Raw genomic sequence first — 17,997 nt, forward strand, 5'->3', positions numbered from 1 at the left:
CAAATAAAAAGCAGGTCGAGCTCAGTCAGACAGAAAATCAGCAAACTGGACGCCGACATACTGTAGGTCTATTCAAGGAGACCGAATGACCCAAAAAGCCAAAAAGCTGCAGGCAAGCGAATGAATCAGACGACTTGTAGAGAAGCAAAAATTCAACCGGGGGTGAAGGGTGATGCATTAATTCTACTGCATTACTTTTGGAAATCACAGTGAACAAGTACAACAGCAGCACTTGACACCAGATGTCATTATATATATATATATATAGATATATATACATACATATATATATATATATGCAGATGCCGCTTAATATTACACCTGCACAGATACTGACTCCTCTTCTTCTCTGAACGTTGTTCTGTCTTAATTCACTGCTTTTTCTCTCCTCAACTCCATCATCCTCCCCCCGTCCGCCTTTCTCTGTTTTTCTGTCCAGGCTCCAAGGCAACTACTAGACCTGGAGGTATCGGCAGCGCAGCAGCAGGTCAGCCTGGCATGGAGGGGGACGGCATGTTGTCCAAGATCCTGCCTGGAGCAGCCGCTGAGCAGGCCGGCAAACTGGGAGAAGGTACAACAAACGAGTCAGCAGTGAACAGACAGCACATATTTAAAAAGGGATTTGGCTGAGAAAATATATTTTTCAAATTACTGTGTTGCTCACCGCAGATAATAACTCACTGATAGATCCTGAACCGTCCGACCACACACAGGCAGAGGGGCCGCAAGGCAGCGGAGGCCCCTGGGCCTCTCTTTAAAGTCGCTGTTAACATTTCTAAGTGGAAAATCAGTCAAACAAATGAAAGGAGCAGCTTTAACTCATCAGAGTTCACATCACCCAAACTACAAAGTGACATGCTCTCATTCAACAGCAGTCTCATTGATAGGACAGTGTTGTAACTACAATTTAATTGTTATCATATCAGCAGTTGCTGCTGTGAAGCTTTGCCACACATGTTGAAACAAAACCTAATGGGTAGTAGGTCTGGTTGGTACCTTGATAAGAGTGTTCACATTTTCTACTAAATCCAGTTCTGATACATTCATTTAAGCTCTTTTTTTTGTCCACTTTCCTCCAGCTATCACCGGTTTTGGCAAGAAGTTCACCTCCTTCTTCTGAGATGCTAACACTAAGGTATGTATTTCTTTTTCTTACTTTTTCCTTTGCCACTATAAATCCTAAACGAGTCATGAGCGAAGTCAGACTGAGAGAGGATACAGTAGATAATTCATAGAAGAAGAACCACTGTAAACAGGAAACTGGACAACAATTTATTTTTCCTACACAATCTTTATTTTACAGGAAAAGGCTGCAGCGGATGTTTTTACACCTGCACCACCAGCTTCCCGCAAGCAGTGAGAAAAGAGAATTTGCAAATTAACTCACTTTAATTTATTGTCCTGTTTTTACCTGAGGTGAAGACTCGTTATTATTTACGAACTCCACATAGAGAGTGCTTCGTCACAGTGTGATAATCTGAAAAAAAAAAATATATATATATATATACTTTTCCTGCTTGTCAGACTACAAGGTAATTATCAGACACAGCAGTATTTTTGGTCAACAATTCATTTCTGACTTTCTTCAGTGAACAAGTGCATCTCAAACATTAAGCACAAAAATAAATCTGAGATGCTGCTAGTTCAAAGTCTATTGGGACGCTCACAGATCGCTGCAGCGTGTTGTGTGTTGACTCTCGTAGGCAGCGGAGAGTGGGCGGCTTAAAGTGGTTTACTCAGAGCAAGCTGTGTGTTCCTAAAGCAGTGTGTGAGCAGTGTGTTTTGTCTGAGCGTCTGTGTGCTTGCCTCTCTGTCTGTGGGGTTTTATTTTTGGCCCTCTGGGTGCTCTGCATGTGCAGGGTGAGAAGTTACCACTGACAACGACAACTTATTCCCACTCTGACACACTGTTTATATCAACCAGCAGGTTGTTAGCTTTACAGTATTGTGATGTCAGGGCGTCTAGTCGAGGGCACATACAGTCTACTGACTGCCACCACCAGGGAAATAAGGGTGGATCATTAAGTTCAGAGACTGCTCCTGTTGTGTGCCAACGATGTGCGGCAGAGTGACGTGCACGGAGCAGGAGAACGGTATAACGCTGATGAGTACGTTTTGTAAATTTCATTGCTTGATCAAAATCAGCACCTGATTCTGCACATTTTTGTGAGTACTGGTCCGGAGCGTCTGCGGTTTCTCCGTGGACATGACCAGAGGGTGCATGTCAAATTGTGTGACAAACTGGACATTGGCAACCAAGACCCTTAAAATGCTTCAGGAAGCGTACGACAATGAAGCAACGAGCTGTGCGAGGTATCTGAGTGTCATTTGTGTTTCCGAAGGGCAGAACGTCACTTTTCAAAAACGCACATCAGGTCAGCTGCGCAAACAATTGGGTTTCCTTTGCCATTCACCGTGTACTGAGCACCGTGAATTCATCCCCCGGGGTCAAGACTGTCAGCACAGAGTTCTAGTGTGATGTTCTGAAATGTGCGAGGGAAAATATGCATCGAAAAGGCACAAGTTTCTCACCAACAATAACAAAATCGTCGTTCCCTCCCACCTCTCCTGCTCACTGGATTTGGCTGCGTGTGACTTCTTTCTGTTTTCCGCTGAGTTGTCACAAACTTTAATGTGCGCTCTCTGCTCAAGTTTCATGTGCGTAAACCATCGCAGACGCATCTGGACCACTGCATGTGTAACTCAGGTGCTGATTTTGTTCAGATGATGAAATTTGTAACACTTACTCATCAGGGTTATACCTTCCTCACGCACACAGTGCAGCGCATCGTTCGCACGCAACAGGAACCCTCTCAGAACGTATTGATCCACCCTCGTCTAGATTTGATATTGATTCAGACTTAACTAATGTGGTATTTGATTTTGTTGAGACTGAACTTCTTAAAGACTTCTTAAAGACATGAAAGCAAAAAACATTTTTAATCCCGGAACAATGAAAAATAAATAGGACAGGGACAGACAGGCATTGCACCTTTAATGTTTAATGACTGGGCCTGCACGCTGACAGAATGTAAAAATCGGAATCAACGCAGCTTTGAACATTTAAGCTTTCCGTAACTCTAGAGTTTTGACATGCTGTCTTTTTGTTTTGATATGAAACTAAAAAAAATATTTCCGTGTATTTGCAGGACTATTAAAATGCCAGAAAAATAATTCATGAGGCCTCGTACCAGAAAAACCTGTGAAGTTCCCCCTGCTTTTGTTTCACTAAAAGAGAGAGAGGAAGGAGCGAGGGACAGAGAGGGGAACAGAGAGGAGAGCTGAGCATACTGGTGAGTACTTTAAATCGTCGTTTAACCTGCAAACGCTTTCCAGTGTGTCTAGTCAGGAGCTGAGGAAGGCCAGCAGTCTGCAGGTTTTCACTCACCAGATGTTTGCAGTAATGAGCTCACCATCAGCCAGGCGACCTGATGAATCACATCAGCTGCTGCAGCGATGGAGCTTCACATTTGGCTGCAAAATAAATATCACATTTATGTCATACGTGAGTTAATTGATGAGGGTTAAAAATGAATGTTTATTAGCATTGACACCCTACATGCATCAAATCTGGTTTACTTATCTTAAACAACAGACAAAGTTGGCCATGCCATGGATGTTTGTTTGATTGTTTCAGTAAAGTTTTACTTTTTAGGAAATATGCAACTAGAATATTTTCATGAACTCTAATAATTCATGGGAAACTAGCAATTACTGTAACTCTTACACAACAGGCCTTACAAAGACCAAGACTAAAAGGGAATTCTGGTAACCCTTATTTACATGTTAATACAAATAATACAAATATGTTCAGTAAATCAGGTGGAAATATGGCAGATTCCACAATACAAGTAAAGTACAAGTTGACATTTAACATCAATGCATGAGGTAAAATTTGAAAAGTCTACGAAAATAATGGTAAACAAATCGATATAGCTTACTCATGCAGTATTACTGTAAGTGATTTGTGTTATTCACATCCTGCAGTGGTGTATTATTGGTCAAGTCTATCTGATAAATAAATAATGGCCACTTTATGTCTCATGATTTAACAAGATGATGAGGTGATGCCCTATTTAACTAGTGAATGGTGTGCAAAGAATAAACAAAAGTCTTGCAAATTTTCTTTCTATGTCCAGTCTACTATTGGTGAGGGAACTTGGTCGTCTCAAGCCTGAAAGTAGATGTTCTTTTTTCAAAGAAAGTAAAATACTGAGGACTTCAAACAAGTTGGATTTGCTCCTTTTTTTGAAACATTTCAATAAATACATTCAATATGTGTCACCAACTCTCTGACACCACGTTACCAGGTATCAGAGAGTTGATTCTACTAAAGTGCAAACCGTTGTCTAAAATGCCGCTGCTTCCTCTTTCAGCCAACAAGGACTGGAATCCTCTGGATGCTTCATGTCTCGAGCCTGAGCACTCACTGGCAGAGAGAACGCGCTGCTCTCTCTGGCAGGCCAGACAGTAAGTTACCTTTACCTTTGTCTAACTCACTTAAAATCACTGTTCTGTAAGTTTTAAAGCCTGTAGTCCACCCTGACAGAAACAAAGCAGCAAAAGTCCAAAAAAACGGCCGTGATCTTTAAAATGACTCCAAATAGGATCCGAATCAGGCTAGTAGCTCATTTTTCCTCTTGATGAACCAAAGAACCAAAATAAAAATGCTGCTCAGAAATTAAACCCACTGAGCCTAACTGACTGAGATGTGTCTCCGGGTTCCTGATTGGTTACCTCTGTTCTGATGTCATTGCACTTTGATCCCTTTTAACATCTAAAAATTGTCAAGGTATATTTGGGGATTTGTTTAGCTTCACTTTGATGACAGCATCACAGGAAGTCAGAAACATTTCAGAGGTGTGAAGAACAGCTGAAGACTTCGGCTAAATATAAACCTGTGAGAGGAACAACTCAAAGTGAAAATGTATAAAAATGGTTTTCTAATTATGTAAAACAAAATTAAAAAAAATACACAAAAGGGAGAAGTGTGATTGAAACATATTAAAGAAGAAAAACCTCATCCTACATGGTTTGGGTCACGTCACCATGCTATCAGCTCTGATTTACAGTAAAAACTCTTTAACATACCATATTTATTAAAGATCGGAAGTCAGTATTTAGAGGTTCAACGTGTCACACATTCATCCGATCACTGAACAATTAGCTGTGATAACTTGGTATGATTGCAGTCAACTATCCCAGTCAGGGTTACTAGCATATATCGGCTCTGTTGAACTTAAGTTCAATTTACTTTGGGAATCCTCTGATGGAAACTGATGCACTAAAATGGATTCCATTTGGTGCAAAACTTTGGTAGTGAAATACTGATGACTGGACTCTTATACTGTTCTACTGAAGATGCTTCACATGTTAGGAGTGATAAGAATTCATAATGGTTTCCCACATTAGGTCTGGGCATGAAAATTACCATCAAATACTGGCTCTGTTGAATGGAGATGTGACTTGAGGCCCTAAAAATAGAAGCAGCAATAGTCAGAAAATGTGTTATATGTTTTTTTTTTCTTTCAAAGTACAGTCATTTGCCTTGGTGCTGTATGCTCTGGCAGTTTTAATGTACCGCGGAGGGAGGTGGGCAGGTACTGATGTTGGCTGGTGAATTTCATAGTGTTGCATATGTGCCATAAAGGCTGATATACTGAATCTGGACTCTGTGTGTGTGTGTGTGTGTGTGTGTGTGTGTGTGTGTGTGTGTGTGTGTGTGTGTGTGTGTGTGTGTGTGTGTGTGTGTGTGTGTGTGTGTGTGTGTGTGTGTGTGTGTGTGTGTGTGTGCGCTGTGCAGTCATGCACTGACTAACTGCCTCATGTGACTGCTGCAGAGGAAACTCTCTACTCACACTCTAATCCTGCTGTCAAACATTTTTTTTTCCCTCTACTTTTGCATTTTCACTTTTGTGCTGTCTTTCCTCATTTTCTGTCAGGATTCTCTCTTTTTTTTTTGTCATTTGCTTTCTCTTTCTGCATGTCCTGTCTTGTTCCTTCGATTACTGTATAAATCTCCCCCTTTTTTTGTTCTGTCTCTGCTATTCCTATTTTCATCCTCCCTCCTCCTCCCATTGAGAAACTCTCACCTCCACCCTGTCTTTTTGTTGCTTGTCTCACTGCTCTCTCATCCTTGCATTTTTTTTTTTTTTTTTTGCACAATGTATGGCTAAAAGTATGTGGACACTCAAACACTACCCACTGTTATTTGTCACCTGAAACCCTTAAGGCTTTCCTCAGTGATCCGGGCTGCAGAGATTTGCTCCCATTCAGCCACAAGAGCATCAGGGGGGGTCATTCTCTGATGTTAGCATGACCCACTGTGAGACAGGTTCAGCCCAAAGGTGTTTGATGGGGGAAAACCTTTTTTTTTATGGACTTCACTTTGTGCAGAGGTTTGTGTCAGACTTATGTAGGAAAGGTCCTTCCTCACACAAGTACAATACCATTAATATAGTATTAAAATGGTGGTCGAGCACAAATCAAGACAAATGAACCAAAGTCCACAGAGTCCATATACTTTAGCCCACAGCATGGAGTGTATTTGTCCTTCGCTCCATCTCAGTCTCCTCTCTCTGAAATGAGTCACTGAATGTGTGTGTACGTCTTAGTGTGTGTGTGTGTGTGTGTGTGTGTGTGTGTGTGTGTGTGTGTGTGTGTGTGTGTGTGTGTGTGTGTGTGTGTGTGTGTGTGTGTGTGTGTGTGTGTGTGTGTGTGTGTGTGTGTACTAGACCTTGGGGGTCTGTGTTCACTGGAACAGTTTAAGTGTGGTGCTGGGCAACATACAAATACGCAGCATGTGTGGAGCAGTTAATCTGGGTCAGGCACAGTGGGAAAGAAAAACCGGAAGGCAGTGATTCTAAAAATGATGCACAAATCCATTTTGGGTAGCAGGTTGTTTCTGGTCGCACAAGGGAACAGGAGTTCATGGAGGCTGCAAACAAAATTAGTGTGATTATCGGATCCCAAAAACTTCAAAAGCCTCAGCAAAAAATGAATAAACTCTGTTTTGACATTTATATTTCCTTGTTTTATGGTTACTTTATAAATGTTTTTACACCCATACACACATGTTCTATGCAACAATCTATCATAGCTAGTGTAGCTGCAGGACTTTTGGCAACTTTGTAGGACACTGGGATGAAAGTGAACCTGGAGTCCACTGTTTTGCATTGGGGTTGATTATTACCTCAATGTCTACATGTACACTGAAGCTGCCTGTTGTTCTGTTCGGCCTGAAAGCCTCAAGTAGGGAAGAGGTCTAGGTGCTGGTGCCCAGTTTTCAGAAGTACTTTTAAATTATTGTTCAGCAGATACTAAAGCAAGGAAATCACAGAGCTCAGAGCTGTGAGGCAGATTTGAAGTGCTAGCTCGTACAAGTGACTTCATTCCTGTGTTATTTCAAGCAGCAGCGTAACATGCATCCTTCCTTCTGGATTCCCACAGGTGCTGTGGCAGCACAGGCTGACAGGCTGAGTTAGGAATATTTCTGCCCTTGTTTTCCTACTGCCTAGTACAGTTGGTTCATGCCAGAAAAACTTCAACATATGGAAACCCTTGAAGTACTGGTAAATTTTGGATCCATTTTATTGTTTCCTGCCAATTGGATAACTTTTCTCACTCTTTTTTTCTTCTATCACTATTGTTCTTTGCACCTAATAAATAGCAGGAAGATGTGAGGGTTGAGTCTACCTGTGATGAATAGATGAAGTACACAAACCAGACACACATGCTTGACTGAAGAAAGTTCCCAATGTGCCGCAAACACCAGTCTGTGACACTAGATTTTTATTGAACAGAAAACATTCTGTAAATCTTCATTAGGACTTTGTGTTAAATTCTGATAGCGATTGTTTTTTTTCAGTAAGAACCCTCCTCGGAGCTAAAGACAGCACAAATATGATTGATTTAAAAAGATAAATGCAGATCAAAGGCATTTCTATCTCTATTGTTAACAAAGAATAGGCCTCTTTTTTATTTGAAGATACAGAGCATGATAACTCAAATATGTTTAAATATTCTTGCTGAAAACGCCAGTTTAGTTGCTTTACATACTGTTTACATACTGTGCACATACTGCACTACTCACATACTGCGAGTAGTGCATTTCTCAGTCTTGTACACCACCTAGTGGACAGCTTTATTTTCGCATCATGACAATTCTATGGACACCATGTGAGTAGATTAAAAAAAAAAAGGATTTTAAAATAAATAATGTGCAACGTATAACCCACAAGCATCTTTAAAACACAAGGGAACTCCCTGTTCTCAACTATAGTTTGTGTTGCCATTGAATAAACATATTTCAGGCCTGGACTATGCTGTAGGATTTGGGATTAGCTAGGTAATTTAAGGTTTAACTCAAGGTTTTCAAGGTTACGATGGTGGTTCACTTACCTACATTGCCATGGTACATGGTAATTTATGCTGCTGATTTAACCTGCTCTGGAGCAGCTACCAGATAAAAACCTATTAAACCACCACCTACTGACCAATCAGTTCTCTTTGAAAATGTTCAGAGAAACAAACCAACTTGGCTTTTCCTGATGATTATTTATTTATAATATTGATTCCATTATATTTTGTTTTTGTGTACAGATATAATCCTACAGCACAACTGGATTAAAACACTAAAGCCTTGTACTTATTGTAATTACAATATATGAAAGTAAGCCTTTGAATCATGTTTTTATTTTTTGATTTGGTCCCCAGTCAGATACCGCTGAGGCTGCAGCTGAAAGAATAAGGCTAAAATTGTCGCACATGCCATTAGAATACATCTAAGCAACACTATAATTGAATGTAATTGTAGTCAGATCTATTTGTGCCCTACTGATGGGGCATTAGCCTCTTAACTTATGCATTTTTATCCCAGATGTCCTTCCAGCATTTGTGTTTAACTTACCACAGTTCGCTCTTCATTTGTAACATATTTCTCTCTGCTGCCAGCTCACTTGTTCATGTGTTCATAAACTGCAAACCTTTTATGTGAACATGGTCATAGCTGGGTTGGGAAACCCTTGGTTAACTTGGAGCTTAACACTTAGCATGATTAAGTTTGTTGGGCTTAGTTAAGCCAGATAACGCAAACATATCCTGGATATGTTGAAGCTGCTTCCTAGTACAGGCCTTTGACTAGATCAACTCTGTCTGAATATTCCACACAAACTACACCAACTGTTGTTCTTCCACGTCAGGACAGAAGTTGCCGTGTGCTAAACGATGTCTTCACATTATAAATACGAGTGTTATTGCTGCATATTTTAAAGAATATGTGAACAGTAGTAGCAGGTGGCTGCACCTCTACAGCACCTCTATTGTTGATGCTGTAATGTACAGAGACCTTTGTGAACATATAAATGGGTTGTGTTCAATATTTTGACCAAATTATTATTTTTGTTTGTTGGTTTTAGATCATTCCAAGTTTAAGCCAACATCCACCTTCAGAAGGACTCTCCTCATTCATCCAGCACCCCCAGCCAAAGAGTTAGACTCAACACCAAACATTGCAGAGCCCCTTGAACCAAGCGGCAGCAGTTAGCCACATCTCCGCTCCGTCACACAGCAACTGGGGGTTTTGTTTTTGCTGCTCATCCGTCGTGCCAGCGGAGGGAGCTCTACTTATACCTGAGATCTACACAGCGGTTGAAGACAAGTGGAACCAATAGAGGCCATGTACCACCTCAGCCTTCCTGGTGGATTTACCCTGAAATAGAGGGCTGATGCAATTCTACACCCATATGCTTGACAACTCCACCATTTACATGAGAGCTGCTTCTTCCTGCTCAGAGCGTACAGGAAATGGTAGCCTTACTCCAGGTGTGGTGGCATGCAGGAATCCTTGGTTTCACAGTCTTGTGCTCAGGCTAGAAATAATGGCAAGAAACCAGCCTCTCTCTCCTCTTTTCTATCTCTTCTCAAAGTAAAGCAAGAGCGGGGGAAAGTTCATAAAACCCGCCTGACGTTCTGCAGGTTTTTCTGGTACTAAATGACCTCGTGTTACGTCGCCGTACGTTAGGAAGGATGATAAGAGTCTTGGAAATGTCATGTTGAATGAATAAGACACTAATAACGATGTAGCCGACACGGAACGAGTGTGTTGGCGTGCGTTTCTTTCCACGGTTTGCTCTGTTTCTATCTACATTCCAGATTGGAACTGTTAAAACATTTTTTGTTCCTCACTCCTCTGCGTTTCTTGAATGCTGATTCTTCTTTCTTTCTAATCCCTTGTCCAACAATCCACAACTTGCCATGTCTTTAAAGAAGTGTATAGTGGATTTAAAAAAAAAAATTAAAAAAATAGGAATTTGGAATGCATGGAACTTTATATCCAAGACCTTACACTGTTCATCGTTACTTAACAGAGGCCATAAAGACACTGGGAAACACATTTTAGCAAGACGACGTAAATAATAACAAAGAAGAGAGATTACTGAAGCAACACACAAGGATCTGGCTACGGGAATAAGGGCCTATTTTCTTTTGGTGTTTTTTTGTTATGGTATTGTTATGCAGAATTAAGCAGTATATGGTTGGGTTGTTTTTCAGCCATTACAAAGCCATTAAGACAACGTTTACTTGCCGTGCTCGTGGCAATGGGGTGTCTCCGACTGCTCCACAAAATTTGGCTCTCAGATATTTCTCATGTTGTTGTAGGTGGTGGTCACTTTTTTCTGTTGTATTTATTTATTTATTTTCAAATTTATTTTTGTTATTTGCCTGGTTTTTATGTTGCAGATTACCAATATCGCCTTAACCATTTTTAAATGTTTTATTTTGAAGTAAAAGTGGCATATTTTTTTACTGCATCCTGTAAACACATTTTCATCACACCCTTTTTTATGTAATAATATCAGCTGGAACACTGGCCACAGAGAGATTAATTTATATTTTTTCAATTTACATTGTTTTTGATAATTGTTTTTGTGATATTATTTTTCATTTATTTATTTTGTAATATTTTGTTATCTTCATCAAGCCCCCCTCTGTCAATTTTCTGACTCTTATTTACTATCAATAATAACAAAAGCAATAGATTAAGAGCTAAGAGAGTAAAGAGCACAATCTTGTGTCATTTTAAGAGTTGGTGGAATAGAAATGTGTTACCTCCGTCTGTCTAACTTACCACTGATGTACCGCTCACGTCTGACTTAGACGTACCACAAAGAGAACTCCAATGTTGTACTTCTGCAGTACTAATACACCAGAGAGCAGGAGCTCACCTATCAACCACGAGGTTGGTACCGCCCAGATCTTTTCCTCCAACCAATAGTGAGACATTGGTGTCGTCAATCAGCCAGTGAGTGGATCGGAGTGATACACTGCTCACGTTAGCCAGCTGGAGTCTGATCTGAAAGCACTGCAGGCCAGCAGAGAGGCACTGAAAAGCAGACCAGTCACATACTGCAGCAGTACTGGACTCGACCTCATCACCTGCGGGGGTTTGGGTTTCGATGTGATTCTTACGACCACTCCAAGATGGACGTTTATTGGGAGTCTGCGAAAAAGCTCCGCCGACCTCCTTTACACGAGTGTGTGTCAGCATGTGTCTTCACTCTGTCAAATGTGCACAGCGCACGTGAAAGCACACTCAAAATGGTGTCAAAAAGAAAAAAAGAAAAAATATCAGCGCTCATGTGACTGAGGAACCAAAAATAACACACTTGGTTGTGTCACAAAGTCACTCGCCTTTTTTTTTACTTTTAATTTTCTATCGTGGCGGCGTCCAGACCTGTAACCCAATCCCCCAAAAACTTCTCTCTCAGACTGTCAGTTGTCATGGAAACTTCTCAGGTCAGTGTTCTCCCTGCTGTTGCTCCTGCAGTGCATTGTGGGATCTGTGGTTCGGTACTCAAAACGTACTCTGTCAGGCCAAACATCGCGAGGCCTTCAAGCAAAACGAACCAACCAACTAACTTCTGCTGTATATTGTCTGTGTGAACGCTCGCTGGGAACCTTCGCATGCTGCCCGGCGCAGAAAAACCTCAAAGTCACCTCTATATTGTTCTGTTCCTACTGTTTGTATGTATGTGTGTGGGGGTTCTGTATGCGTGTATTTAACAACCATCGTCCAATGTGGAAAAGAAAAGACAAACACGAGTTCAACCACAACAAATATGGTGGGCAGAAGAGGCGACCTCTCATCTCCAGTCGTTCTATGCAATGAATCATATTTGGAAAAAAAAAAAAAGCGGCAGCATGAAGAGGAAAAGGCAGAGCGAAACACACAAATAGGGGGGAAAAAAAAAAGTCACACAGTCATTGTTCATCACACTGAAGTTATTCCAATCTTATCTTTGCTTTGTTTTGATGTTTGTTGTAAATCAAAATAAGACGATTAAGTGAATTTGTTTGTGTATAAAATAGGTTACCTGTAATTTCGGATATTTGCTTGTTAACCTGGCATGTTCAGGGTCCCTTCTTCTTTGAAATGGGGAGTTTCTGCTGCCACTGATGGGTTCAGGAGAGCTGGGAAATTGCACCAGTGTGTCTTCGTAGCTGAAAAAAGGAATGAGAAGATGGCAGCATTGCTGGCTCATTTTCAATCAAATGTCCCGTTAAGAAGAAACGATTTGAAATAGAAAAACTATCAAATGCTTGCCATTGAAAAAATATATATCAAATGGCAACCCAGAGTGAGATCACCTATTGGTTTGTGTATTGCCGTTTTGATTGAAGACTCGAGTCTGGTATTTTGGAGGCAATAAGTGACCATATTGATCTGTATGACTTGATCTAACAGAGAACATGAGGCCACTACACCCGCTCCTGGAAACCTGACTGCACCCCAGACATGTCGATCAAACCAGATATGCCCACAAACATATTGTACAATAAACAGTTTGCAGGAATAGTGAAATATCCCAGCTGTCATGAACGCATTCAAGCAGCTATAGGCCATATTGAGTTGCTTTGCTTCAAGCAGGGGTACACACAGAAAAGTTGTCCAGAGATTTATATATAGAAAAATATAGAAGTATCATACATTTAGACTATATATATATATATATACATATATATATATAAACAGTATAAGAAACAGATTTGGATATATTCCCTAATATGGTTGATGTCTGCTCAGGTGTGAAGAAGAAGAAAAGCTCCTCTTTTTTTTCTTTCTTTTTTTTTCTGTTTAATGACCAGACCAAGAATTTATAGTAATTTGCATCCTGATTGTGCAGTTATTGTTTTTGCACAGACTGAAGTGCCAAGAATGTTGAGGTTAAAATATATAAATATCATACATAATGTGAAATTTATGTATATTTGTCTAAAGAAACTGCTGCCGGCTGCGAGTGAAGCACTACTCAGAGCATTCCTGAAATTGATTTACTGGTGTAAGAGTGAGTTTGTGCACTGATGTTTGCGTGTGTGCGTGCGTGCGTGCGTGTGTGTGTGTGTGTGTGCGTGCGCGTGTGTATATGAGTGTTTAAAGGTGCACTGCCACGACACGCTAAAAGATAAGATTTATGAGCAAATGGAGCATAAATCTCTGTACCTCAGAAACAAAAGTTATCTGCAAATGTATCTTCAGTCTTTTTGGAGTCAGCAGTTCGGTAGCAGCAGCAGCAGCAGCAGCGAGGCAGTTGTAAAGAAGCTATTTATAGAAATTCTAAATTAAAAAAAGGTGGTTTATTCAGTCTGAAAATATCCCTTAACTCTCAGCTCCTTTACAAATCTTATTTGAGTCACTGAAACATATGTAAAAGAAATTAGGATATATATATTTTTTGTGAAACATTTATCAAATACTTCATCTATGTAAGAATTTATTTTAGCATACAGAGAGGGGATATAAAGCTGGCTGGCATAAAGAAAGAAAGGAGATTTAGATTTAAAATATGTAGAAATATTAAAGTGAGAAATTATGTTTATACAGATATTATCTATTGCTGGATTCATGCAGAAGCTTAATGATCAGATTTTTTTTTTTTTAAATCTGTGATTGTTGTTTTTTGTTCAATTTGCTAAAACAGAAAAAAAAAACAAGTCATCCTGTTGATTTTATCGGTAAAATTCTGAACAAATTTGTAAAAAATGTGTTAAACAAGAAATACCAAGGTGTCGCGTGATTGGTTGGTTCAAAATCTTTTAAACACTGTTGAATTATACATCCATCATTTCTCATTGGCCCACTTCAATAGACAAGATTACAAGTCGTAAAGCTTAGTGAAATGAACTGTCTTGCACGAGTTTTTGCACCTCCCTTTTTTTAAAGTTGAATTCAGCCGCAGGATTAAGAATCTGATTATTCTGGTTCTGTCTGGATCTGCTCCATCCACGTGGTCCACGTGGCCCCAAACAGACATCACTTCACTGGAGAGATCACCGGTACCCTGCCACCAGATCAGTGACTCCACCCGGAGAGCTTAAAGTAGAACGAGTAATACGAGAGAGTTGAAAGTTTCCCAAATTAATACCAACTTCCTCTACTGCATGTCGTATGTTTTTTGGACGTTTTTTTAAAAAGATGAAATGTTCAATAAAATAATTCTCAATCACTTTTGCCTCAGGAAAGCACACACTAAATGCAGCATCACGACAGAGATGTCCAAAAGATAACAGAAAGATCCTGGAGGTGTTCGTGCAGGCTCAGTAAATCGGACTGTGAACACTTTTTGGGCATTGACGTGGACGTTCACGAGAGGCAGTCAGTAATATTTGAATCACACAGCCAGGAGCATGTGAATAACAAAAGCCGTGTCAAAACGTGTTAATGTCACTTTTTTTTTTTATTCTTTTTTTTTTTTTTTTTTTTTTGCTCCTGTGTGAATACAGCCACTGTAGGTGACTTAAATATGCATAGCAGCAAGGGCTTTTATACTACAATACTGGTCAGTGAAGAAAGCCATCCTGTTACTGCCCTCTAGCCAGTCGTGGTCTCTGTCTATACTCTGCACGGTGTCCGTTTATATCCAGGAACGCAATGGACTTCTATTCAGACCACAGCAATCACCAGTGGGCAAAGCCACCAAGCCACAGCCTGTTTTTTTTCCAGAGGTGTTTAAAGCACAAATGTAGACAACAATAAAGACAATTTAAACTCAAAGAGTTGTGTTCCAAATAGAGAATAAAATATGCCTGCTAACAGCAAAATCAACATTTTCTTTTCTAAATATTAGGAGCTAAACTTCACGTGGTTTTTTTTTTTTTTTTTTTTTTTTAATGACCCTTTGGAACCAATCTTTTGTGTTTATTAGAAAACAGACATGAAGCCATGCATAGTTTTTAACAGAGGTGAAATCTCAAAAGGCTTGACTTATCTTTGAATCTGACACAATGCATCTGAGCAATAAGGCTGCATTTACGCACAGTCAGACGACCTGGGCCTTTTGTGACGCTGAATGAGGTGTTTCTGTGAGGAGGACGTTGTTTCTAATCGTATACAGCCATGAAAAAAAAAAAGTGCCACAAAGGGTTAAAAACGCAGTTTCTCTGTCAACTGTATTTAAATGCAGCTGGAAATGCTTTTGGGAAATCCAGACAGTGTGTATGTGTGTGTGTTCTTAACCAAAAAGGTAGCCTGGAGTACTTGTGCAGAGCATTAGTGTAGTATAACTGTCACCACTGCTCTCGCTGTCGGTCATGAAGCCAGTTGATGTATAGCAGGACCCGAGAAAGATTTTAAAACACAAAAGTATATAGATATAAATATATAAAAAGTAAATGTTTTCATGGGTGAGAGGTTGTAAAAGAGGAAGAAAAGCTACCAAGTCCACCTTTCACTGTAAAACCATCAGGGAGCGTCTGTTCATCTTTCACCTGTAATGAAGCATCAAAGTAAAAATGACAAGTGCATGACCTGGACACCTCCCCCTCCCCCACCCGACCTCAAACCACCCCTCCCATCCCTTGACCTTTTTGAACCTCTCCAACCTTTCACCTCCCACCTCACGGGCTGCCATCTTTTTTTGTAAATACCAGATGAGAAGCGACCAGAGTCCGCGTCGAACAAACAAACAAACAACAACAACAACATGTAAATGCCATGAAGGACGTGTCCTGTGCAACATGTAAATCTCAAAAACATGCCACAAAACATACACACACCGATACACACACACACATGCACGAGAGGCACGAGAGAGGTGTTTGCACACCGAACGGCGCCACAAGCTGGAGTGTATGCAAGCCTGAAACTCCCTGCCCAAACTTGTGCTTTTTGTGGATAAAACCAACAAAAACAAAACGACATAACATACAAGAGCAGTTGTTGATCTGATTAATAAGTGACAGATTGCATTGTGTACGTATGTGGCTGGCTCGTGTGGACTGTTTAAAACTCATTAAAAAAAAAGTTGTATTCGGATAAGAAAAAAAAAACATAAAAACATATTGGTCAGTGTAGAGTTTCTATACATGTTGTGTTTGTAAAATGAGATGACATCAAAAACAAAAAAAACAAAAAAAGGGGAAAATATTCTGGCTTCCATGTAATTTTCGGGACGGACGGATCATTTTATGGAGATGGAGAGAGAGAGAGAGAGAGAGAGAGAGAGAGAGAGAGAGAGAGAGAGGGGTGAATTGGACAATGGAGATGTGTAAAAAAAAAGAAAAAAGTAATCAAATAACCCAATTGAATGAAGAAAAGGGTGAAAATAAAATACAGAAAAAAGTCGAGAGCCTAAAAACGACTACAAAGTGTTCCATTCACTGTTGTAAGTGCAATGAGCTAAACTTCCTGTTCCCCATTGTAAAACCTTGTGTATGTTTCCGTGTATTCCTCCTGTAAATGGGTGTAGTAGACCTGGTGCATCATGCCATGTAATGTGATGAATGACAAATTATGACCTTACAATACATTTCAATCAGGAAAAATAAATAAAAGACAAAACAAAAACAGCTGTGTGTGCTCTTCTTTTAGACTTGGATCGTTGTTGTTGTTGTTGTTGTTGTTGTTGTTTGTAGGTATATTCAGTTTCAAATCATTTCATGCAATCCTTGATTTTGTAAATATCACATTTTTTGAAGTTTTTTGGGGGGTAAACAAATGTTGATCTGTCTTGTGTTTTTGAATATCTATTTTTCTTTCAATGTTAGGTTTACAAGATCAAAAAAAAAAATGTCTCTCTTACCTGATGTGACTATTTCTCTTTTAGTACACGCCTTTCTGTCCTCAGGGGGAATTACGTGTTAAAAGCTTGATCTTGTATTTAGTACCATCATCAGCTCAAACGTTGTCCAGAACTGTTAACAAACAAGCTGCAAAACTAAAGACACGAGAGATTCTCACAAGCATCACTTGCACTTTGTGCTCATTAGCAGATGTCCATAGATACAAACAAGTAGACAATTCAAGCCTCCTGATTTGTGAGCTCCTTCTCTACCCCTGCCATAATGGACCGAGCTCCAACAGAAGAAAAACGGAATTGTGGAGCCCGGTTTAAAAAAAAAAAAAAAAAGTTATCTTAAAATTTTAAGAGTGTTTTGTGTTTATTTACTCTAAAATGTATTAAAAAAAAAAAAAAAAATCTGAGGCCAGGTCAAGAATAATAATTAAAAAGCCTTTAATATCTCATGGCTATTTATCACGGTTAAAAACATGCCTACACGTCTCAGCCGTCATCAGAGTAAGTACAAACGGGTCGTCGTTCTTATACTTTTGTGCGAGTAGTCACATGATCAATATGAACCCGCGGATATGGTTGCAGGTGATGCCTCTGAATGTTACAGTCATTTCCTGTCGGTGAAGAATGTCAGTGTGATTTAGGCAAACACTGCACTGTTGACTATCCAAGCAAGTGTACTAACAGAAGTTCCCGAATGAGATAAAGCTCTACCGTAGCGTCGTTTAAATTGGACTTATTTTCCCCATAGACGTTTTTCAACACGCCCATTTTGTCACTTGATAGCAGCAAAAGCAAAGATGTATTAATGCTGGTTCTGTTTTGGAGGTTCAACCAGCATGTCTTACCGTCGATGTATGAATGAGAACTGGACGACAAAGACGGTGCCCTACGACTTGAAGGTCTCCCTTCTGCGCTTCTGATTGAG

At 39.9% G+C, this 17,997-nt stretch overlaps 1 protein-coding gene across 5 annotated transcripts in view; it reads left to right on the forward strand.

Moving 5' to 3' along the window:
* The window catches only part of bsna (bassoon presynaptic cytomatrix protein a), a 162,485-nt gene extending 146,139 nt beyond the window's left edge, over positions 1 to 16,346 (forward strand). For all 5 annotated transcript variants that reach the window (XM_069693893.1, XM_069693895.1, XM_069693896.1 and 2 more), the window contains 5 exons: positions 440 to 571; positions 1,080 to 1,135; positions 3,150 to 3,293; positions 4,377 to 4,470; positions 9,417 to 16,346. In XM_069693893.1, the coding sequence (XP_069549994.1) occupies positions 440 to 571; positions 1,080 to 1,120 (173 nt within the window). In that variant the 3' untranslated portion in view covers positions 1,121 to 1,135; positions 3,150 to 3,293; positions 4,377 to 4,470; positions 9,417 to 16,346. The remainder of the gene's footprint in view (positions 1 to 439; positions 572 to 1,079; positions 1,136 to 3,149; positions 3,294 to 4,376; positions 4,471 to 9,416) is intronic.
* The last annotated feature ends 1,651 nt before the right edge of the window (positions 16,347 to 17,997 follow it).

Source organism: Brachyistius frenatus, unplaced genomic scaffold, assembly GCF_029030835.1.
Source record: "Brachyistius frenatus isolate BFR_SWC_R1_liver_20210118 unplaced genomic scaffold, ASM2903083v1 Contig_16, whole genome shotgun sequence".
NCBI lineage: Eukaryota > Metazoa > Chordata > Actinopteri > Embiotocidae > Brachyistius > Brachyistius frenatus.